This window comes from Heliconius melpomene, chromosome 20, assembly GCF_056956725.1.
Source record: "Heliconius melpomene rosina isolate 202511_hmr_F chromosome 20, ASM5695672v1, whole genome shotgun sequence".
Lineage (NCBI taxonomy): Eukaryota > Metazoa > Arthropoda > Insecta > Lepidoptera > Nymphalidae > Heliconius > Heliconius melpomene.
In genome coordinates this window covers 10,067,487-10,094,044 of record NC_140408.1, presented here as the reverse complement: position 1 = coordinate 10,094,044, position 26,558 = coordinate 10,067,487, and the positions used below count along the sequence as shown (strand labels likewise).

Here is a 26,558-nt window from a genome sequence, read left to right as displayed (position 1 = left end):
GTAATAGTAATAATAGCGTGAGTTTGAATTCCGCATTTTTCGCATTGTTACATTCATTATGAAAATGATTTAATTTATTTAATCACTGTGATTTAGCAATTATTATTTTTTTTGTCATTGCGTGTTGAGTGGCGAAACTCAACGCCGTGAATTTATTTACAGGATTAAAAATATCATTCAGCCAAATGAACATAAATCCTAAAATATTTATAAAATAGAAATATTTTAAGGTTCATAGTTTTAGCAATATCTACGTAGTATAACTATGTTTATAGAATAAAGATTGTCTTTATTGTACAAGGGTTATTTTCTTCAAAGATTTTCACGACATATTAAGTAATTCAATTCCGGATTATTATTATTATTTAGAAGGCCGCGTGTTTATTGTATCTTTTTATAACAAATCCCACAGCCTACGTCATATTATAGCTATTAAAATAATTACAGGCGCTACTTTGGCGCAAACGGAAAGAGGCTAACTTTACACTTGATAGGTGTAGGTTCTGCTTGAAATATATTTTCTTTTTTTAATTTATTTCCACGATCTGGTAAAATAAAACACAATGTTACATTACATCATGTAACTAAGAGTGAATCTAAAAGCGGGATATGAGTAGGAAATAAGAAATGATTGAGAATGGAAGGTCTTAACACTAGTTTACTTTCTTTTAAATTAAGGAAATATTGTGTAAAGCTAATAAAAATGTAAAAATAGTATTATGTGTATTATTTGTGTATGTAGATGAATTCTGTGAACCTTGTGCTAACACACTCCGTTCCCATTAAGACACTCCCGTTCCTCACTTTTCGCGTTGAATGGCGAGTTCTTCATTCTCTCGAGTGGGAATCGAGCCCAACGTCAGTCGACCTCAAGTCACCTTTAACTTATTAACTCATTCGTTAAGTTAGATTTATTTATTAAGTTATTGAACAATAATGCAGTACTATCTTACCAATTGCTGAACCCCGAATCTCCGTCCATAGAGTCAGTCAGATAAAAGGTAGAATTCGTTATCTTCAGCGCACTAGGAACATCCGAGTTTATATCAATGGCCATCGACGTTGCTCTTCGAAATCTTGATTTGAAAGAAAAATACGCTTTTCGAGATAAAGTACCATTCTTCGCATCACTAGTAGGGGTCGTGGGTTTTTCTGGCGGGGGTTTATCGGGTAAAGGGGGTGGAACATCTCCGTTGCTATTTCTTTTTTCCGAAGAAACTGTTCTATTCGGTCCTTTTTCATATATACCTTTACTTCCTGCTTTTTCATATATACCTTTACTTCCTGCTTTTTCATAAATACCTTTATTTACAGATTTTTCGTAAATTCCTTTATTAACACTCTTCTCGTTTACCGGAGTCTTATTTCCCCCTTTGTCGTTAACCCCATTTTTATTTCCCCCTTTTTCAGTACCAGTCTTCAAACCCTTTTCCCCTATCACAGTTTTCAGTTCCTCTTTAAAAGTCCCTGTTATTTTATTCAAGGGATTATCAGTCTTATTTAAAACATTTTTAGTGTCGTTAAAGTTGACATTGCTGTAAACATGTTGTATTTCTGGCTTCTCATAGTTTGCGTATATTGGTGATTTAGTTTTTATATGACTTTTCGGCACATCGTAAGTTCCATTCTGACTGTTAGATGACTTTGTTAACGTTATTCCATCCATAGCCACTGTAAAGAAAGTAAAAATGCTATATAAATATATTGTAAGAAACTATTGGAAATATTAAATAAAGTGGGAAAGGTAATGAATTTAAACAAGGCTTCAAATAATTATTAAACAACTAAAGGGAATTATCTAGCAGTCTAATAACAATATTCGGTTCTAAAGAATTCATCGGGCAGAGTGACGTTAGCGATCTTTTTCTTTCGGTCGCCGTTGAGCCAGTAATTAGAGTCGTCCTTATATATCCTCTATGGTCATTATTTCTAACAATATAGTAATTAAAATTATTAAAATAAAACCAATGAAACAACAATTTTAATTATATTGTGTTTACTTTTTCTGTCAAAAGTGACGTTTAGAATGTTGATTATTCATTTGTGTTATATAAAATAATAAAAAAAAATCTATAAAAAAGAAGTTATATTATCATAATGATAAAAAAGTAAAGGTATAAAAAAGACAGTAAATTAATATTTATTTATTTTTATACATACACCGTATAGACTACAAAGTACGTTATCTCGTTTACTTCATTTAGTATAATCCGATATGGTCTAGTGGCTAGGATACCTGGCTCTCACCCAGGAGGCTCGGGTTCGATTCCCGGTATCGGAATACACTTTTTATATTTTTTATTATCATAATTGTTTATTTATGTAATATTTTTCATTTAAAAGCTTTTTTATATTAAAAGTTTTACAGTTTCTACAAATGTACGTATTTATTACATCTTGCACAGAATCCCTCTTCCTCAACTGATTGTATAGATATTTTTGAGATATACATGGATGAAACAATAATGGGTATGTTGAACAATTTATACTGAATTAATGTTAAATATTATTATGATGGAAAAGAAAATAATTGTTTGTTTTTATTATAAATATAATTTTACTCTTTTTTTTCAAAATATAACTTAATATTTCACAGTTCATAATGGAATTAAAGATTTTTTATAACAAAATAAAACTTTTAAAAACTCTACACAATAAAGGTTTTATAAAGGTACTATGTAGAGTTTTAAATGAAAATATTTTTGTATATTTAGTACCAATAATAACATGAACGTAATATTTACAAATACGTCATTATAAAAAATACGATTATTTTTAATAATTACCAGAATATCGTTTAGTTAAATTCCGTTTGATTTGTCTCATCTTGCGTTGGGCGGCGTTCGCTATTTTGGTCAGCGTGTGTCCGCCGCCGGGGGGCGGTGGTAGTCGCGACGCCGGCAGCGCTGGCGGAACTTGCGGCTGGACTGTCTGAAATTTAATTTATAACTTATAATTTTTTATGGAGGATATTTAAAATTTAAATATAATTAATATTGTTAAATTATATAACTATCCCATCTATAGCAATATATACCTAGCGTCAAAAATTAAGTATTGAGTAGTGGAACTCAACCGTCTTGCCAAAGCAAGGAAATAATTCATTTCCTCAAGTGGTGGTCGACGCCTTACCAAACGCCTTACTTCGTCTACCTACCAGAGCGAGAATATGAAAAATATTCATTTCTTCGAGTGCGGGTTGAGCCCACGATCGTTTGCATTTAGTGGCGCAGTGGCACACCACTGGGCTATTGTAGCCTCAAAGGTTATATAATACATTAAAAAACACATAATTGTATGATTTCATCTGTTGTGAATATTGAAGACGTCATACATATAAATATTTTAAACAATACAAGAAACAAAACCACTCAAGGATATTGAAAACGTCATAGATTATATTTCGCCAAATCGTAATTATAGCACATAATATAGGAAATATAGCATTAAGGTGATTTAATAATAAATATCTAATAAAGCATAAATAATTTCAGTTTCTAGTAATTCTTAAACGGTTATTGAGCCACGGCAAAAACTAAAGGAAAAACATTGAAAAATTAATTAAATTATAAGCGATTAATTGATTACATTTAGTTTTAACAATTATTTCGTAAAATTTAAAAAAGGAACTAGTTAAACGATTGCAACAGATTTTATTCGTGTTGGCAAGAACTATTTTAAAGTGATTATAAAATTGTTTCATTATTATAAAAATATTGACATTTTTGTTTATAGTTCTTGACTGTGTGTTGTTATATTTGTTATCTGCGTCATTATAATCTGTATAATATTAATTATATCCTAACAGAAAAAGTATAAATTATCGGAATTTTTATAGCGTTTTTTTAAAAAAGAGTGTAAAGTATATTGAATGTAAGTATATTATATTATGACTTTCAGATTGACATACTTCAAAATTATAAATATAAAATCTTTGTAAAATTATTTTTCACTTTTTAGTTCGTTTTAGAAGTCGGTTTTTCTTTTTGTTAAAAATTATTTTTTTAATTAAAGAATTTAAAAAATGTCTCTTACTAGAAGCATGTCTATTAGCAACCACTACTGACGCAATGTGTAATTCCACTTCTAAGTAATGGTGTGAAAGCGTCAATATGTCCCAGTTTATATATCATATAGTAGGTATGTTTTAATATGTATACATATATCTTACGTTTTTTGTTAATCTTCCCTTATATATTTCGTATTTTTGGACAAAATGCGTGTTGAGTGGTAAGGTGTATTTTGATTTAGTTTCACTTAAAAAGAAACGTATTTACGTGTTTACTAAAAACGTAGTTTTAAGTACAAATTTAGTTAAGTTAGGCCAAACAATACCAGTAGTCTACTTAGAAACCCCATCTGTGTTTATTCCACGCGCAGTCTAGTCGACCTTATTTCAATAATTTCTACTACACAGAACAAATAGATACAACAAAACATATTAAATTACCTTTTCATGTTCCGAGTCGGTGTCACTATCGAAGGAATCGAAGTCATCGTCGGGTATCGGCGTGGGCAGTGCGGGCAGGGGTGGCTGCGTCGGACCAGGCTCGAGCGACTCGTACAAATGGCCGGAATCACTGCTGTCGCAGTCTGAAGATCCAGAAAATATATTATTAGCAAAAAATACTTGATGAAGAATGATGAATTAAAAGAGTTGAGGCCGTTGCTTGTGGGTTCGATTCCCACTCAAGTAAATTAATATTCGCCACTCAACATGCAATGTCTAGAAAATTGGGCGGAACGTGGGGAACAGAGTGTCTTAATATTAAGTTGCCTTCTATGTCTATCTACTCATCTATGTACCTTTTATTCTATCTATCTATTTATTTTTATTAGTCTATCTATTTTCTATCTATATAATCTATAAAAAAAACGCTGCGCTATGTGTTTTTTACGTAAAAAGAAACTTTTAAGATAAATATAATTTAAGTTCCATTTAAATCTATGTTTATGACATTTATTATGTTTATATAGTAGCTTTATTTGACTATAAAGAATAGAAACCGCTAAGTATAAAGACATAGAGAATTACTGTTATTGAGTATGCTACAATATAAATAGCTATTTCGTGATGTGTCAAAACCGTGTTTGATATTATATTAGGTTCACAGATTAAATAACCAAATATTTGTTTGTTTCAATATATTCAAGCTTAATAACCATTTTAGCAAAATAGAATAACTGAATATAATTAGAACTACAAATTCTAAATAATCTACGGATATAGTATATGCATCTACAAGTAGAACTACCAAAACATGTGTAGACATAATCCAATATTATATAAGTACATTAAAGAAACAATAAATGACAAATGTTTACTAATCAAGACAATAGGTGTCTGTTTGGAACTTTATAACATACGCTTATTATTATTAGTGAAATGAGTCAACTCTTCTAAATTGACTAGATTGAATATTATATCAGAGACATTCTTTCAATAGAAATTTTTTAACGCAAGAACTATTTTGGCGTAACAAGATAAAAATATAATATCCTTCTCGATTAACTAGGTTTATAGAGAAAACGACACTAATAATATATAAAAACGTACTCAATAATTCCATTTTGATTTAATATCATATAAAAAATAATTGTATATATTTAAAAAAAAAACTAATATATTTACTACCTAATTTCATGACCTTGATTTTTCGTGAAAATGTACTCTCATTATTTTTCCCGACAAACACGCGGCAAAAATCATAACTTCAAAAACGTAAAAAAATTTACAGTAACGTCAAACATATATTACATACATATTATATATCTCATGACTAATTGACGATAGCTAGCTACCATTGTTGGAATTCAAGTATGAAGAATTAAGTTGCAAAATTACGTGCGTCGCTCCAACGTTATGTAAGATCATGCGCGAGCCTTGACATTTATTTTACTGTTTCGTAGTAAACTGTACAGGTATTTTCGTCGAGACTTACTGAAATATACTTTACTTGTAGATAGTATGTTCTTAGTACAAAAGAGAAAGTGTAGGGACAGTCATTTAAATGTAGTTTTTATGTTATTATAAATGACTTTTGTTACGGTTAATGCACGTCTCAGATGTGGCTTCAAATCTCTTACGTTTCAGAAAATAACTTTTACTTGAGAAAATGATAATATATTCTGTCTGCTAGGGAGGTACCCCGCACGCAATGTAATAAATTCCGGAGGAAAGTGGACGAAGTGTCTTGACACTAGTTCACTATTTCCCGATTATTTTTCCGAGATAAAACAGGAGGCTGTACTATTTATGGATTTTGAGTTTATTTCGATTTATGCTCAGATGTGTAAGTCTTAACTAATAATAATTTCAAAGCCTTGCATTAGGAAAACTTTACGTTTAAATTACGGTTCTTCGACATTTTTAAATATTAGTTAAACACTTATAAACATAAATTATGTAATTTTGGTAATCTATCACAAGTCGTTTATTGATCACCTGTGGTTACAACTTTAAATGTATTATGTTATAGATATAAATATATTTTACGAATTGATTTCTACATATAATACGTCATTTCGTACATACAGCATCTATTGAGACCTTGCAACTAGTTTGACTTCCGTTTTAGTAATCAGTAGATTCACTTGAAATATGGAATATAAGAAATTTACTTGAACTAACTCGACAAACATCAACAGCAGACCCTGGTAACAGCCGGGATTAAGGCCAGGAAGAAGACGAATTAATATACCTTCTGTTCGCCATGAAATATTATACAAAAAAATGAACTTTAGTTATTAGTGGCACTAGTGCTTCGTTCGGTGGCGATTGTTCATTAAAATCGAATTACATTTATAACTTTGAATATTAAACAGGTAATAAAACAGGTTATCATTATTAGTTATCAAAATCATTAGCAAAAACTTATAATGATGTTATAGATTTGATATTCTTTTGTAGCACCAACAAACATTAATAATATGTCAAAAATCAATTATATTCTAATTAAAAATAATTAAGCACATTTTTTCCCGTTATATAATAAATTATAATAGACTGATAGATACTCTCCTTTCTTCCCATTCCTTGAACTTCATAAAATCTTTGAGTTCCTGTACATTGCCTAATCAACCAAATTTCATCTTCCGTCAGTCATTCAGTAACTGAAGAGTTTTATTTACGTATAAAAGACTAAAGCATTACTTAAATAACATTGCAATAAAATATTTAACTTTTAAATTTATATTAAATATATTTCATAAAAAAGATTTACTATCATATATCTCAGAAATATTTACAAAGTATATAGCTATAACTTAACAGTTAACCATTAAAGGATTGAAACTAGACGAGAGAAAGCAACATTTGATAGGCATTAGAATATCCCACACTTCATCTACAATTCCAGTTTAAGTCCTATTAGCGGCTTGTAGCAAGAGAACCAGATATCTGAGCTAGTAACCAACAATCAGACTTGAATATTCGATGATTGAAATTCGACGATAGTTAATCTTACAAAACTGGTTGTATAGTAATTTAAGACGCATACCAATAAATGCAACTAGATCTTGTATCTCGAATTCTCCATCACGAAGCACGGTTCTCACACTCAACCACCACGACTGTTCGAGTATTTCAATGAACTTCACTTTGTCTTCAACATTTTCGTACAATTTTTTGGGTGTTTCATCGTTTTCACTGTAGTATGCACACTTTGCATTCGTCCGAATGTACACTTTCGATGGCGAAGTCACGGATACTACGAGAACGGTCAAGGTGATTTAAATGTTGATTCCGCTTCAATATTAAAAGCTTAAATCAAGCGAACATAAACGAGATTACGGTATTAGACACGGTATATAGAAGCCAAGAGGGCAGCCTTCAAAATCTACAATTCATTCTATAGCTATTTTTAATGCTCAAAAGAAAATTCTCTCATTAAAAGAACGGTGTGTATGTGGCCTGGAAACAATAGTGCTGTTATGCTCTATTAACACCTGCAGTTTGCAAGAGAAATCGTAGTGTCACAACAATTGAGTCACTAGTTCGAAAAACCGGTCTCGCGTCATGTTCGCCATATATGTTTATGAAAATTAATATGAGATTATTTGAATCAACAATCTAAAGCACCTTGATCGCCACAATTCCGCCGAAATGTCCGAGGCCTCTCCGACACCATTTTGATACATTTTTGTCACTACATAGCACCAAAAGTACACTTTTCACTAAACACTAGCTCGTTTGCCACCTAAATTGGTAATCGTCAGTGTTTGTTAAGCTTTAAACCAAAAAAATCTATTTAAGTTATTCGTTTTATATATTCGTTTAATATAATTACAATAGCGAAGTCCGCTTCGCTTGCAATTATTTTAGATACTACTTAATACAGGAAAAAAAGTTGTACGAGACACTAGCAGCTGTTGTACGACTCAGGGTCGACCGGTGCTGGTCGCCTCTAGATCGCGAGCTCATTTTTTATCAACTTAAAAACTCAAGTGTTACTGGGACAGAGTTTATATTATTATTATTTGTTTTTTTTTAAGAAAAAAATGTAAATTTAAATATTTTTAATAGATTTTAATATTATGCGTCATATTCAGACAGCGATAAGTTCTTGAAGTTTCAGATTTCTAAGATTTTGCAATACGAGTACGATACAAAGTCACGCTCCACTTAGATTCAAGAGTATAAAACGTAATTGTACATAATGTATCTAATGTACGGTGCAGTTTTATTCTTTATTGGTTTTCGAAATTGCGAAATACGTCCTTTAGAAACAAGTCGGTAAAGAAAGGGTAATTTTCAGTGCCATTCAATAGTTTTAGCATTGACACGTTTGCATATCTTTGACTGGTTTTTGTTAAAATTGCCTTGTTTGCCAGTTGGAAGCAAATTGAAAATAATTTTGTTTAGTTTTAAAAGTATATTTTTACATATAAACACAAATCTCTACGTATATTCCACATTTGGTAGAGTGTGAAGAGATGATAAAATATCTGTTATAATTTTCCGCTTATTTTACAGATAAATCGCTCTTCATAGCGAGACCTCATAGTGCATTTCATCTAACCAGAGCGTAGAAACACCAATATTATAAGTAGGATTCGAATCTACATGCACAATCAACAATTCAACAAATATATTATCATATAAATCTATTTTTTAATTCGATTTAACTATGGAGTGGTATACTTCTTGTATAGAAGGAGTACCTACTTACAAATTAGTACCGGTATCTACTCATGATGGCTTGTAATCAGAGCATTCAGTATTGCATTGCAACACAATGACTAGAGCATAATCTGTTTTACTGAATCTATTGCCTCTGTATGGAATGAATTAATCGTTTTTGTTATTCTAACAATTGCTATCTCCTTGTTCGAACTGGTTGATTGAGTATTGTTCATTTTATATAAATATCACTTTTATTATATCTATAACAGTATTTGTCCTTTTTTTAAATTAATAAATTAATTAATTTTGATTGCGGCTTTGAGTACGAAAGTGTTTTAGTGGGAACGGAATGTCTTAACATTAGATTTCCAAGTTCCCTCTACTATGTGTGGGATACAGAGTAAAATTCAAAAACACATATATTTTTATTTAAATATACAAAAAATCTAATAATAGCGGGACAAGGGTTGAGGGAATGAAGCTAGAGCTCCAGAATGAGGCATTTCCTAACGATGAGCACCATTTTAAATAATAATTATTAATAACATAATATTGTAATTTAAATGTTTTTGTTAAGATTAATTATTAAGATTAAACTATCTATAACTATCTATCCGAGCAAGAATATAATTAGCATATATTTTTTTAAGAAAAACTAAATTAAGTAGCACGCGTTTGTCACTTAAACACATGTCACGCGGCTCAAGCTATTTAAATAGTTAACGGTATTATCTTATGTATATTTATTATTTACTCGATAACGATTCTAGTTCAACTACAGTCAACATTGAATTTAAAGACTATGTTAAAACACATATTACTCAAAAAAAAATTCGTAATTTAGAATATTGGTGAGGCTATCATAGCGCAGTGAGACTAACTATAAACGAGGTGACTGTGCATTCGATTCCCACTGGGAGAAATACATCTATTACTTTTATTTCCATGCTAATACACGATATCTCCAATTTCCATTTCTGTATGCGAGATTAAGCAAAAAACAGGATTTAAAAAGTATAAATGCAAGTGAATTCGTTTAAAGTCAAAATATATTAGTGTGAGTACTTAATTATTTTAACGAAAGAATTAGTTAGTGTGTAACTTAATTAACGAAATTTCAATAAATTGATTATTTAACTTGAAACAATTAAAATGGAGGTAATGGACTCAACAAGTAAGTACATTTAAAATACATTACGGTACTTATATCATAAAATTGCATCTTACGTTTATCATGCAATGCACTTTCTAAGTGATTACGGGAGAAGACAATACCCGCTTTGTACCTCCATACACGTATAACAATATCGCATGCGAATCGTTCGAAGCAATTATCTTACTTGTAATGTAGATAAGAGAGAGTCATTAAATTAAGATTTTTTAATAGCAAAAAATAAAACAAAAAATTGAAGTATTTTTTGTAGTATACCTATTAAAGTTTTTTTATTGTGAAATTAGTTTTGAATCTAATATGTGTGATCTACGACGTACACCGTTATCGTACATATACGATTGAAAACTAGAGAATGCTAGACTAACATACAGGATGTAATAAAAATTAGTTTTAAAATAATTATTTTTATGTGAAACAAAAACACCAAGGAAGAATTACAACCTATAATATTTAACGTTTAAGTATATTCATAAAAATGAAGGAAATCTATGCATAGAAAATATATTTAACGTTTATTTTTTCAACATCCTCTTACGTAAAAGAAACGTAATATGAAAATCTTATGATCCGACAAGCCAGTTGATACGTAATAAGGTTCCGGTTGGGTGACGTTGAATAGTCCACTGTCGTCCGCAACTTTGTTTGCAACGACTTTAAAATGAAAATTCCCGTTTTTTCCTGTTCCTTTAGTAATTTCAAGAAATTATTTTTTAATTCTCCTCTAAGTTGCCTAACGTACCTACATACTGCCAAGATTTCAACTTTCTATGTCCAGTAGGATCGTCTCTATCTCATAATAACTCAATAGCGATAGTGTTATATGTGCCAATTCATAAATTATATATAAAATACTACATACTTTTATTAAGACAAGTAAAACTTATTATGAACGTAATATTTTAAAATGATATATTGTGTTATATTATATGCTTTTCGTGACATTACAGTTTCCGCCATTTACAGGAAACGTGGTTGTTTCATGAATAATTAACTTTAAGTTGCAATGCAAAAAATTACGTAAAATATTGATCCCGGAACCGAAACTTTCACTCGATGCATTTTTGGAACCTTTTAAAATGTTTTTTTAACAATTTTAAATCTTGCTTTGTTAAACCTTTTCATACATAATTTTAAAACTCTCTGATTGTGATATGATTCACATAGCAAGAGTTAGCTGCTGAACCCAAAGTTAGAACATATCTCATGGGAAAATTGAAAACCACGCGGGGAAACCTGCGAGTAGAAAGCTAGTTATTTCTTTTTTTTAACTTAAAAGATATTTATTGTGACTGTGAAAGTAATTTGTATCACATAACAATAAAACCTAATTGGCTGTCTGGCATTTTATCAGCAAACTTCGTTATATAACGCTAGAATAATTCAGTCTTAGGTCTTTAGTCATTCAATCAAATCAAAATCTCAGACCAGTCGCTGAAATTAAAAATGTTTTTTATTAGTCTGCTATTAAAAACATATTTTTTATTAAACTTCTGTATGATCATAGGGCTATTTTAAGCTAGTTTGTATTCGTAGACAAAAATACAGACAATGTAAAAACAGTAAACGATTGTTTTTACATTCTTAAACACGATGACATTTTCCTATGGAAATTAATTACGATACTATGTTCTTCGTATAAGAAAAACAAAAGCAATACGTATTAATAGATGTCTTGGTTTTAAGATCTGGGATATTTTCGCAGCGTAATATGCTGGGTACATAATAATATTTACTACTACTGGAAACTAATATTGATTTTCGTTTCTTCTGACAAGAAAAAATAGGAAATAGATGTGAACCACATTATCCAGAAAATAATGCTCCTAAATCGGTAGAAAGTGGAAATCGAAGACACTAATCACGTCATTACTTCATTTGCCCGGGAATAAAAAGCATAGTAGCAAATCAATATTTTTAAGCATCCCCATGCTTAAAAATATCTTATAAGATTCATTGTTCTTTCCTTTGCATAATATTACCGAAATTTTCTTAGAATAACTGACTCTAACTAAAATTTCTATTTTATTATACGACATAACAACATAAACTCTTCCATAAATAAAGCCTCGACGTTTTCAGTAAAAAGATATAACATAGAGATAAGTGGTATGGAGCAAGCAAACATTGTAAGTTAATGGACCGAAGCAGAGCGTGACGAAAGTAAAAAACGCAATTTGACGGTGAAGAAGAAATAATCTAAATCTATTATTTATCTTATAAAAAAACTCAGATTATAGAGACATTATTATAAAAAGTTAATTTCTATCCTATTATTTTTTGACTCGGATACACTAATTTCATTTAAATACGAGCATATTATTTAAACTAAATTTAACACTTGAGTGAGTTTAAATTATTTAGTATAACGAATCGTTAATAATTCACATAACACAACACTCGACCAATTTACGATTCCAAAGATAAAAAATCGCACAAAGAACACGAAACTAAACAAAATAAAAAAAATAACAAACACTGACGACGATAAACACATATAAATGCACATAAACACATATAAAACGCATCCAATTCTGTATAACTTTTGTACTATAGTCAATAATTTATAACTTTCACTACGGCAGACGCGTGCACCTCATGCGCAGGCGCAGGGCTGACTCGTGCCCCCACCCCCCACTCCGTTCGGCGTGGGCGCACCTGAATACCCATTTACGTAGCACCCCTTCAAACAAGTTTCATATTAGCGGTGCATGGACAAATTTAAACGTCTGATATTTAATATATTTGGTCAACGCGTAGCAATTAATCATGGTAATAATAGTTGTATTTCTAAATGGATACTGGACGATAATAGTGTCTGACATCTATGGCTGGACATTACTTATATATTGGCCTATTCTCATTAGTTTTACCGAGTAGTCGTACCAGTAATATTACTGGTAATTTTGATCCCAGTATATTTATCAGTAAAATAAAAGAATATTAACTTGTAGACCTACTCGATGCTTTGGAGGCTTTTGTGGCGCAGTAGGACAGCGTCTGACTGTAAACACGATAGACTAATACAGACTCAAGTTCTATATTTTAGTCAAATGGTCCCTTGTGGGACAGACTAGGGCACTCTGTTAAGTAATAAATAAGACTTTCGACATTGAACATAAGAAACGTCTTTGTAGACATAATAAGACCAATCTCTTTGTCGTCGGGTTATATTTCGGTTATTTATTTTATTTTTCTTTTTATTTTCAGGCTGAATCCGGCACATTGCAGTGTTAAGACACTCCGTTCACCATTTTCCATCGAATTCTGGAGGCATTGCGTGTTGAGTGGCGGAACTCAACGCCGCCCTTTGCCTCGACACCAAAGCGAAGAAATGGAAATATAAATTTCAAATAAATATTTCATTTCCTCGAGTGAGAATCGAACCCACAACCAGTCGGATTACAGTCACTCTTTGGGGCACATTAATAAAATAAGATTTATTTAACTTTATCTGATTATCAAGTCGGAAGTGAAAGTAGGGTAGTTAATGAAATATACATATAATACTAGACGTGTTAATGTAAAGCTTTGATATAAAGTTTATAGTCTTAATTAGTACTAATTAGCAATATAATTATAACTTAAGAGACATTTATATTTAAATCTGTCTTTGAATAACAATTAAATGTGACGACATTAATTTATAAAGAGGCAAGAAAAAGATTAAAAAAAGTATAAAACTCATAGCTATTATGTATTCTATCATGCTATATTTTTTTTACATTTATAAAAAGAAAATATAAAACTTGTTTTTCAAATTGTAATTTTATCTTAGTTATAGTTTATTACACAAGAAAGCATCTATTAGTCTCAACACAGACTGAGGTAAGAACGCTAAAATACATATGACATAACTCTACAAGTAGGGCATAATATACATTATTGATCCCACGTTCGATTTCAATTTACTATTATTTACCGAATTCTTTTAAAATAATAAATTTATACTAACAACAGTTTTCGGAATAAAATTTTATTTAACTACGATAATTTTCTTTTAAAACTTTAAGTCTAAATGTGTTTTTATATTTTTGCCCTTTTTCCGATTAAACACAAAAATTTTCATAGACTACGTGCATACATACTGTAGTGCTATTTCAGATAAAAAGCAATATAATAATATTAAAAATAATTCATTAAAAGCCAGTACAGCTTTCCCATGGTTATCGGGCTAGACCCATTGGGTGATGCATGGGGAACGGAGTGTCTTAACACTAGTTTCCCTTTGCGTAGGTGCGGGAGCAAGGGAGAAAAACAGCATTAAATGATTTTAAATGTACGTAACAAAGTTGTATAATGTTGGTACTATACTTATTATTATATTTCAAAGTACTTTCATTTGAGTCATATCTCGAGTTGCGGTAAGCCACGAACGATTCCGCGTCGCCTTACGAAGGTTGGAGAATTGGTGAAATACATTTCAATTATACACTACATTTCAATAATACAATTCAAATCGCCCATTTTGAGCAAGCTGCTCGTGAAATTATTATTTAACGCTTGAAATGTTAGATTAGAGATTTATATTTATGGGGTATAGAAAGAGTATAGTGCGAGACGAATTGCTCTATAGATCTGTTATTATAGACATCTTTAATTACATAATTTTTCCAATAATATTATAAAGAACGACTGAGAAAGAGCAGCGTTGAGATCCGCCACTCAACTCTTGGAGTTGAAATTCTTGGAGTGGGAATCGAACCCACAATCAGTCGCGTTTACAGTAGAACGCTAGTGCCCTTGTACCACGACTGGGTTATTAGGTTATATATTATGATTATATTAAATACATATAGTTCCATGTAGGCTTTCACATTAGTACCTATGTAAATCCCAGGATCCAAATCTTGACTAACAACAACCCGAGTGTATGCTAATAAAGAGAGCTGTATAACGACAATGAAACTTGCATATTAATGTGTATTGCTTTTCCTCATTTTCTTTCTTTGAATTTATTCATTATTCGTAGAGCAAAGTAGTTTAAATTAATCATTTTAAGTATAAGAAAATTTGTGTGAATGATCTTTGTTTATATAGCAGGTGCCTTATTAAAATATACATCAGTTTTCTTCCAATCGTTTTTATTACTATTACAGCCCAAATTAACTAAAAAATACCCACAGCGTTTCTTTTAAAACTTTGTTGGAATTTTATCTAACTGAAAAAAAATACTTAATATCCGAAAATCCAAAAGGTATACCTTTTCCATCAGTATAAGACAAAACCACATCACAAGTACAAATATAATATATCTTTAAGACATCTTTCGGAATGCTTTCACAACAATGATAACACTCATATAATTTAAATCCAGACATGATATCTACGTAACATTTACACACAAAATTTTCAACGGCCCATTGTTTCATGAAATTCACATTTCTCACATTTTAAACGAATGTTTAGATGAAATTCTTTGACGTAACTCAGTTACTTGTACACATTTAGTGTAGTAACAAAATTGAATACAAAAATCTAGGCAGATAAAAAGTTTACTAAATCTAAATAAAAAGGCGTGACTAAGGCTATAAGGCAACCTAATATCAAGACATTCCGTTTCCCTATTTTTCAGATATTGCGTTTTGACTAGCAAAACTCAACGCCGCGCTTTGTCCTACCAGAGTAAGGACATGAAAATAAATGATTCCCCAAGTAGGAACTGAATCGACATACGTCGTGTTTATATTGTAATGATTTTATATAAATAGTTTTTATATTTACGATAATTTGTTATAGAAAAATGTAAATCAACCTCTTTGTTTAATAAAAAGATATATTTGAAAATTTATACATAGAACTAGCGCGACGCTTGATGTGTTGAAAATTCTGATGCGCATTATTAGATTTGGAGCTGAAGAGGAAAGTGGTCCTCTAGAATAAAATATTGTATTATAATTTAATATATACATTGTACAAGCCTAATGGTATCTAGCCCTGGAAGAAGTATAAGTTCTGTAAAAGTCCTGAGATATAAATTGTAGAAGCCTAATGTTATTTAGCCCTGGAAGAAATATAAGTTCTGTAAAAGCCTCGAGGTGTTTGATTTCATCACAGTTCAGAAGCAGGATCAGATCCAGCCCCAAAGTGAGGTACGTACAACAAAAACATGGAAATCAAGTTTTCCACTGCTAGCTTTTGTAAATATTATTGATCGGAGAGCTTTTGATTGAAAATTTAGTCACTTTAAGAGTTATTATGCATTTTATTAGAATAGTATGAAGATAAAGTATATTTTATAGAATAGTGTGATGATGAAGTATATTTTGTAGAATAGTGTGATGATGAAGTATATTTTATTAGAATAGTATGAAGATAAAGTATATTTTATAGAATAGTATAAAGATTGATACACGGCTAAGGATGCCGTAGATGAATTAGTGGTCAGCGTGCCACAGAAGAATGGTTAGAATACCATAGATGAATTAGTGGTCAGCGTGCCACAGAAGAATGGTTAGAATACCATAGATGAATTAACGGTCAGCGTGCCGTAGATGAATTATCGGTCAGCGTGCCGAAGATTGATGATTGATATTATGTATTTAGAGTAAGAGCCTGCTTGCTCGAGGCTGGTGGTGGCCTCGGTATGTCGGGCGTAGTAGTAAAGTAAAACATTAAGTAAGCGCCTGCTCGTGACTGATGATTGCGGCAGTCAGGCATAGTGTGTAGTAGTCTTTGTAAGTAATGTATGCTTAAATTATTATGTTTGTTTATTAATATTGATTATTTTAGTATTTTTTTTTTCTTTTGATTGATTCTGATTTATTTATTGACATTTTGACGATCCATTTTAAATATTTTTTGAATGACATTTAAAAGAGAATACTTTTGAATTGATAATTTATAAATACACCAATTAATTTATTAAGATTATTAGTTTTTAATGACATTTGTTGCATTAATTTGAGGGAAATGGAGTCGGATGCTGAGACGCACCCTAGAGGAACCACCCAGTGGAATGATGGCAATGACAAACAAAAAAAAAAGGGAATTTATCGAAAATGCAAAACTTCGAGATCTTCGCGGCCGTAGGAGTGATTTACATCTTCTGATGAGCGGTTCATCTGATGTGATAAAGCGCTTCGGTGACATAAAGACAAGCAAAGGAACTTTTTACTGGTATACAAAAGCAATGTGTAGATTTATAAATTTCTGTATAATAGATAAGAATTAAAGTTAAACTTTAGTTACTGGTATTATAAAAGTTAATAGATCACATTTAAATGTAATTCCGCAGTTTGTGTGACATATAGAAAATTGGCTTACATAAGTAAATGAGTGTATAAATTTTGCTCGTTTGTTTATAATGGGTCTTGTGAGGAAATAATTCGTATCTACAAAAAGTTTAATAAAGTGCTTTGAGCGAAATTATGATCAGTTTCTCAAAGAAATGAAAGCTAATACTAGACAATAAAAAAAATATATACATCAATATTTCTGTAATAAATTACCCTTAGCTTTACTTTTAGATCTGGTTAAAACGAAAGAAAAAAGCTATTTTCTGTATTAGGATACTCGATAAACCTATTAGAAATGTAAAAAAACCAGAAGATTTATTGATTTATCTCAGATATCATGCATTAAAAGTAGAAAATTAGTCTCACTCGGGTATCGGGTCAGGATTAGGATCAGGATCAGGATCAGGTACCGTCAGTGTCATAAATATTATAGGTCATAACAGTGTTAGTTTGGTCTGCTAGTTCAAAATTTTATGTATTGAAAGATATATATTTTTTATGTATCAATTATTGTGGCAACAAATATATTAAACAAGATAAATAGAAACACGATAACAAAGTCACAGCATTAGGTTCTGCCACCAGTGTAGTACCACCTACAAGTTTCGACATTTTTTATTTCCAGTATATAGTTATATATCGGGTTGGGGTGATTGGAATAAATTAATTAAATTTGTTTCTATGTACATAAGAGTTTATTAGCATACACACGTTACAATTTTATTACTAGCATAATTACAATATGTACAGACGTTGCAAGTTATGTGTAAATTAGAGAAACGACAGTCACAATTAATTATTCATCTCACTTTGTTGTCTTCTAGGGTTATCCAGTCTGCTTTGATTTATAGCAATTATTATTTTCTTACGTTGGTTTTGTATTCACACGTATTCAGTATTTTATTCTTTGTACGAGGCTGTCAATTAATTATAGACATCTGTCGGGGGTCATAAAAATGAAACGCTATGTTTAAAAAGGTAGTATATTGTCTTTACATATATTTTTCTCCAGTTTCAAAATATATTATTTAGTACAAAATGTATATTTATGTATTCTGCCATTTTCTTTATGGTAGCGAATTGAAACGCACATAGAGCGAGTGTCAATATCTGCATTTCTTAAGCTCATAAATTTAATAAACATGTAAACTAAGACTAGTAAACTTGTTAGTTTCTCTTCACCTCTCTTGGACCTCTGTCCAGGGGTTTACTTACCTTTTGAAAATTCATCTGATGACTAGGCAGGCGTCAGTGCTCTAGTTGTAGATGAGATTTTACTGCATTAAAATATGGCGTTCCGCGTTTGTTGCTTACCTTGTCTTAGTCAAATTTGTCACGAAGATAGATGTTTACTCTCTTACGAACTCGAAACTTTAACAATTGGTAGCTCGTAAAAGATCGCAATTTGTTTGCTGGTAACTGTAAATAATAATAACTGCTACGTACGTAGTTATTTAAACGCGATTTTGTTCCCCTTATGACAACATGGTGGTCACAATTTAGTGTATTTTCGTTCTGGGACCGCATCGTCAACGTAGACTTAGAAACAATGTTTATACGTTGAAAATTACATTTTTAGCCGATTCAATAAGTTATTTTGCAGCAATTTTGTCTTACAAACGTGCTTCATATTAACATAACGTTTTTATTCATAAACCAATTCTAGTCATAAAGCGTAAATGGGCAATAAAGATTTCTAAATTTATTTTTTATAAAAATTAAAGTATCTCAAAAGAAATATTTTTTAGGAAATTACTAGGGAAGTTACATAGGACTAAAAAAATAGTTTTTGTAGCATTGTGTATACGTTAAGAAATAATACGGAAAATTATTTTTTATCTATATAAATCATAGTTTTTAAAATTTGATTTAGCCGTCGAAATTACTCGTCCTTGATATATATATGTATTTTTTTACCTAAATTCAGTAAATTTCAATTGCAAAAATTTGAGGAATTTTCGGAATCGGTTCTTTAACGAGTAAATTTTACAACGCAAAGAATATTTGATGGTTTAAATGACTTTTATGTAAATATAGTTCAACAGATGATCGTTTCGAATATTTCAGCCACAGCTAACTCTCCTTGCATGTCGTTCCGTGGCATGGTTAGGGATTGCTGTGTTTAGGTCGGTCTTGAATAGTTCAGGGAACATGTTGTTCTACTTAATTAAAATTGGAATTCTCATATTGGATGATTTTAAAATAAAAAAATAACTTTGTAAAATCGTTATAGTGTTTCTCATGAGGTTATTCTTTACATTACATAAGAATTTATTTACTACTAGTGGGCCCGTCCGGGGCTACGCCCGCCTGAAATAGAAATATTAATAAAGGAATTGAAAACTAAAGATTCAGTCAGTTCAGTAAAACACTTGTATAAAATAACTGTTACGGCAATTAGCAAATTTGTCGAACTAAATACTTTAAATTGGCATAACTTTTATTTTTTTTTTTGTTTATGAACCGATTGTAATAAAATAAACCCTAGATGTTTTCGGGAGCTTGCCAGAACCCAATAGTGAAAACCGCATTTAAATCGGTAAAGTCGATTCTAAGATAACAAACGCACAGACAAACGGACAAATAAACAAAAATTCAAAAATAATTGTTTTGGGTTCTATTAGGTTAATAACATTTTTTTAAAAAAATATTTTTCAAGTAAAGACCGAACCTCTTACGATTTTATTATGAGTATGTATGTGAAGTAATTGTTATAACTCAACTGCAAAATTGTTATTATATATATTTATTTTTGATGATGCCAATAGCTCGACGCTGTATTCCTATCGAATGTAACGTTCTCAATCCAAACATTATATTAGCCCAGCTAGATGCACACTACTTGGCTCTGTAATATCGTTGATCCTTACTTCCTGAACGTACTGTTATGGATTTTTTTTTACATACTTATCAACATACATCTATTGTGTTAATTAAAATTGCTTAATAATATTTCCTAGGTATCCTTACACCTAGACCTAGACCTAGACATATTTAAGTTTTTGTATCCTTTTCTTTACAAATTAACGTGACCGTATTTATATATATTTGTTGACATTAGAAATTATATTAATAATTCTATACAATATAATAGGATATATTACGTATGTGTATAAGGATATAAAGCAGCGGTAGGCTACCGATTGACATACACTTACGAGTGCACCTTAAGGTAGCCTGGCAGAGATCGCTTAGAGCGATAAGGCCGCCTGCTGTGCATTTTCTTATGTTAAGCATTTTCTTTTACTTCTCTTTATTTGATGATGGACAAAGTATTTCGTAGGATATTTGTAATTATAGCGGGTATCATTACAGGAGTTTCAAATATAAATACGCTATGCTTATTATTTTATATATTTAGAAGTGAAATTAAAGTTCAATAACGAAACTGACACATAATAATAGGTAACAGCAAGAAAATAAACTTAATAATGTAGGTAAAGAGTGCAATATACGCAGAGATAAACAAGCATGTAGCCAGTGGACATAATATTTATATTTGTGTGTATGATTATTGATATTACTTTGAGTTGAAACTAAACTTTATATTACATATTCCTTTACTTGCTCAACTTTTATTACTAAAATGTTTAAAGTGTTCATAATCTATATATATAAAAGGACTTGTCCTCACTGACTGAGGTAAGACGCGCGCACAGCCGTAACTGCTGATGGTAGAAACGTGGAATTTGGACAGATGTTTACTTTCGTATTCTGGACATCCACTAAGAAGGGATTTTGAAAAAATTTAGCTCTAAAGGGGTGAAATAGGGGTTCAAAGTTTGTATGGAAAAAAAATTAAATCGGCACCGATTTTTATAAAATTTGAAATTTAGATTTTTAAAAGTATTTAATTGAATACGTGTTTCATCGTTTTCTAGAATTCTTCCCCTAAGGGTGCAAATAAGGGGTTGAATGTTTATATGGAAAAATCTTTAAATCGCTACCGATTTTTATAAAATTTGAAATTTAGACTCTTAAAAATATTTCATTGAACACATGTTTCATGGGTTATTAGAATTCACCCATAAATACGCAAGCGAAGCTGCGCGCGTCCGCTAGTCTCAGGATATGCGTACAGACAAACGCAAGGAGACATAAACCGACCAAACCGACAGACATTTTAACAAAACATCTTTTATTTATTGATAGATTTTCTAGTATTTTTTTCCACGCAGCGATAAGTTACAATTTCGTTATATGTACATATGGTTAAATTTCTGAGAGAACTCCAAAAGTCTTCTGGTCTCAAAAGTAATTATTTTTTGTAAATTATATGTTAAGTCTAGTATCTATTGCGCATTTTGTTATAATATGATTGTACTAGCTCCATAAGACGCAATGGCTTAATTAGTTGTATTTGTTGAAACTAGTGATGTCAAGTAGGCTGCGGCAATATCAATACATATATTATTTGTAATCGACCGAATGTAATGAGTTTATAATAATACATGGTTGATTTTAACTGTTTTTGTGAGTAGTCGTGCATCGGGAGATTGCACGAAGTCGGATGGCCGAATGTAATGATTTTATATAAATAGTTTTTATATTTACGATAATTTGTTATAGAAAAATGTAAATCAACCTCTTTGTTTAATAAAAAGATATATTTGAAAATTTATACATAGAACTAGCGCGACGCTTGATGTGTTGAAAATTCTGATGCGCATTATTAGATTTGGAGCTGAAGAGGAAAGTGGTCCTCTAGAATAAAATATTGTATTATAATTTAATATATACATTGTACAAGCCTAATGGTATCTAGCCCTGGAAGAAGTATAAGTTCTGTAAAAGTCCTGAGATATAAATTGTAGAAGCCTAATGTTATTTAGCCCTGGAAGAAATATAAGTTCTGTAAAAGCCTCGAGGTGTTTGATTTCATCACAATATAAAATAACTTTACATGGTAGATATAATATATTTTATACGAATTCTCTGAAAAAATGTATTTCCAAAATATATATTTATAAAAATTTTAAACCTCGAAAGAACCAAACTAAAACCATCGGCTTTCGGTTTTTTTCGATTTACCACGATGCAATGGTGTTTTTTAATAGTATATTTCAATGTTAAATATCACATACGTACACCGGACAGCGTCAAGCACTTGCTCAGTGTTGTAATGAGAGTCTTGCGCTTGGGCAATGAATGGCAAATCATGTCGAATTACACACATCGTTACGTTAGGCAGTCATCGAACCGCCATCGGCAGTGTTGTTAGAGCCACGCACTTATTCTATTAACTGTAGTGGTAATATTGAGATATGGAACTAGCTACTCGTATATTATACATAATATGTATATAGTATGCTAATAAGTTAACTAAATTAGTTTTTGTTTAACTGTAAATAAAATGGAAATCAATAAGGGAAGTAGACTTGTAGATAGTGTACTCAATAGCTTAATGTACCTATGTAACAACTTAAATAATTTCAAAATCATGATTGCAATATAATAGTAAATGTTATTTGTAAATAAAAGTTGCCAAGTACGAAATATCTAACACAGCAAGAGGTATTACTACTTTTTTTATTTTATAAAAAACTACATTAATATTAATAATTGTACAAGGATTATTATCTATACAATGTTTTCAACGTCTATTTTCTCCCTTAAGGACGATTTTTAAAAATGTCTTCTTTAGTGCTTATTTAGTTTTTTTCTATTACCTGTCAATATAGTTAGGTATAGCCCGATAAATACTTCATAAAGTTTATAAACACAAGTCACACACAGAGAGACAGAGATGAGTCAAACCTGCGCAAGTACAGTCGTGTGCATAATATTCGTCACTTTGTGTCATATATACAACCTTTAGTGATGTGCTTGGGGTTATGGGGTGTGGGACAACTTTGCGGTGAGTGGGGACGGCCCTATGTAGGTATCTAAAACCACCGATATTCATAAAGTGCTTGTCGGGATATACTTTCTCTAACAATTGCATGTACTTAGAGTTCATCATACACTTGCCACACGCGCAATACACGTCCATAATTTTAAACGGTCAAGGATCTGTACATACATACGTACATATATACGTTAGGTTACGTGAGAAAATATTTATTTAAGTTTATATTATTGTTTCGCTTCTTTGTTCTTAGGAATGTCGTGACGGCCTTGGATGTACAGAAGTGACAACGTGACCATTTCATATACTATATAGATTTTCCTTAATCATTAAGCAATTATCATTATTTAGTAAGATCCTTTCTGTTGCTTGGTTCATATGCGGAAATGAAGATATTTAAAATATACAATGGGACCCAAAATGTTTTTAATGTATTCTTTCATCTCGAATTGCATATATGTACATTTATTATTGTCAAATTGGCCGTTATCTTTTCTCAAAGAACGATATTTATTAAAATATTCTTTTACAAGAGCAGATTATTAAATAATTACAAAGATATGATATGACACGCATTAGTCCAAAAAAAAGAGCCATATTGTTTAATTATCCTCTTTTTAAAAATAACTATAAATAATATTGACAATTAACATTTTTCATTATTAATAAATAAATATAATTATTATAACTGGGTCACAAAATATTTGCACAGATAATTAAAAGAGGAGAAATGTAGTATTAACATAATTTATCTATATCGGTCAGATTACATAGTATTAATCACGGCGCCCTACGGCAACACTTCACTTTCATAAAATCTATATTATATCTTTATGTAATTTATGTCAAGTAAACTTAACCATTCTTTTTTTAACTTCACGCCGTACCCCCACGGTACCGGGATATATCAGGGTAGGCCGAGTGAACCTGGGAACCTAGTGTTAAGACACTTCGTTCTCCATTAAGACACTTCTATTTGACTATTTGAGCAGGAAAATGAAAAAAAATCATTTCTTTGAATTAAAATGGACCCTATACCCATAGCATTGACAATCAGATGCTCGAAATCGCAAGAAAACCAGAAATATAATGAGAAAATATTGCTCTGTCGGAAAAGTATTTTTATTATATCACAGCCGATTATTTAATTATTATTTAAAATTGCATAGCTATAATTTACTCTTTTCTCTACACAGTAAATGTCAAATTGGCCCACTTAAGACATACTATACATACATCTTAATAATGGTTGCGTCGGCGCAGGAATCCGGTAACCGAAGGCATTAGCAACCGCCCACAGGCGCGTGCCTTTTGTGCTTAGGTCTATGACACTTTGAACTTGTTATGAACATACTATATAGGTGCATATTTATTAAAATTCCTTTAATAAATTAAACTTAACGAGATTTTTATAAAATATTTTGGTGATTTGTTTACCTACAACTAGTGTTTTATATAATTGCTGTATGAACAATTAAGTAATTAACATTAACACGAGTACTATCTACAAATAGTTGAAAGTCTTTTTAAGATTGTTATATTAAATGAATGACGTTGATTCTTATTAAGAAACATTGTAAATACATAATAAATACATAAACAATTTACAATTAAAGAAGAAATGTTTATAATGCTGTCAGCAGCACCAAATACTTTAGAGACTTTATTCGGTATATAAAAAACAAACATTTTTGTATACCATATATTACGTGATATATGTTTATTATAAGCAAGCAGCGATGTTAAAAAACTATTGCGCAACCCAAATATTCATTTTCTATTTGTTTAGCTTTTAATTTATTAATATTATAATTAAAAAATATTAGAAGCATTTTACGTAATTTTAGAGACTTTCAGTTGAATGATTTTTGATTTGAAATATGTAGATAATGTGAAGTCTGTCTATATACGTATAAATTTGAATAACGCTATCCTACACATAGCAGTGTAGATTGGGAACCTAGTAAAGACAGTTTAGTTTTCCACTTTCCGCCGAATTCTGGAGGCATTACATGTTAACTATTTACGTCGGTCGTATGGCCTCAATTTAACAATATACAGCTACTATACCAAATTACTAATTACTATAAGAGTTAGTTATAAATATAAAGTTTTAATAGAAAGTATCTAAGAGCGCCATCTTCTTTCTAATACACAACTTAAATTTTAAGCTATGTTATAAGTTACAGGGTTTTGACAGAGATGGCGCTATGTAACCAATGGTTGGCAATTATCTCATGTTATTTTATTTTTTTAATAAACAATATGTCCTATGTAATAAAACTCAACTTTAAAAATAATATTCTGTGAAATTATTTCAAATGAGCAACATACTACGAGGATGATGAAATTTAAATATATAAATCACTTAGCTATTTTTTCCCCACTTGTTGCGTATAAATTATTAAAATAAAAAGTAAGTATTTTCACTGTATTGTGGACGTATCTTAAGCTACATTTGATTTATTTCCTTAACTAAAGGATGCATACTCTTAAAAACTAAAAATGTATTTTATTAACCTTTTTAATTTTAAGCGAAAGCTTTCAAAGTAAATAATTTTTAAACTAAAACGAGATTATATTGTTTTTAAAAGCTTACCTTTATCATCAGATTTTTTCGGCGTATTTTCCCACTGATGTCGAACTTTTTGCGACCAACTGACGGGGCTCTTTCTCCCTCTACTCCTTTCGCGGACTCTGCAAATTAATATATCCATAAAATTATTTTTCACAATAAAAACTAAAAGAGGGAAAGGCAAGAGTCCTACGGTTTCCCCTAGTTTTTTAATACTAGTGATATGATGGTAATATCGGTGTTAGATAACGGTGTTTACTTAACTCTTTAGAAATTCATTGCTCGATACGCTCGCAACTAATTTTATAGGTCGCAAGTATAAATACTAGATAGCGTGTCAGAATTAACATTAATCAATGGTTGTGTAATAATTACATGTGTCTAAAGAGGATTTTAGTTCTCACAGAAAAAATATAAACATAGTTATTATAAAACAATTAATAAAAAATCACATTTTTAACCGTTTATTTATATACTGCATTCTTTCACAAGTTGTTTTACAAGTAGCTTTGCCTTGCTACCACAGTGAAGGAATAAAAATAATGAATTCCCTCAAGTGACAATCGAGTCTACAACCGTTGCGATTACTGTCATATGCTGCT

The 26,558-nt window shown here is 30.7% G+C and overlaps 1 protein-coding gene and 1 non-coding gene across 9 annotated transcripts in view; one reads left to right on the top strand and one right to left on the bottom strand.

Annotated features, from left to right (window-relative positions):
* Exn (Ephexin) overlaps nucleotides 1-26,558 on the bottom strand; it is a 93,530-nt gene that overhangs the window by 15,201 nt on the left and 51,771 nt on the right. For all 8 annotated transcript variants that reach the window (XM_085204148.1, XM_085204147.1, XM_085204153.1 and 5 more), the window contains 4 exons: nucleotides 25,981-26,078; nucleotides 4,451-4,593; nucleotides 2,787-2,931; nucleotides 954-1,671 (listed from right to left, as the gene is read on the bottom strand). In XM_085204148.1, the coding sequence (XP_085060274.1) occupies nucleotides 954-1,671; nucleotides 2,787-2,931; nucleotides 4,451-4,593; nucleotides 25,981-26,078 (1,104 nt within the window). The remainder of the gene's footprint in view (nucleotides 1-953; nucleotides 1,672-2,786; nucleotides 2,932-4,450; nucleotides 4,594-25,980; nucleotides 26,079-26,558) is intronic.
* On the top strand, nucleotides 2,210-2,281 carry TRNAE-CUC (transfer RNA glutamic acid (anticodon CUC)). Its single transcript has one exon. It is a non-coding gene; the product is annotated as a tRNA-Glu (tRNA).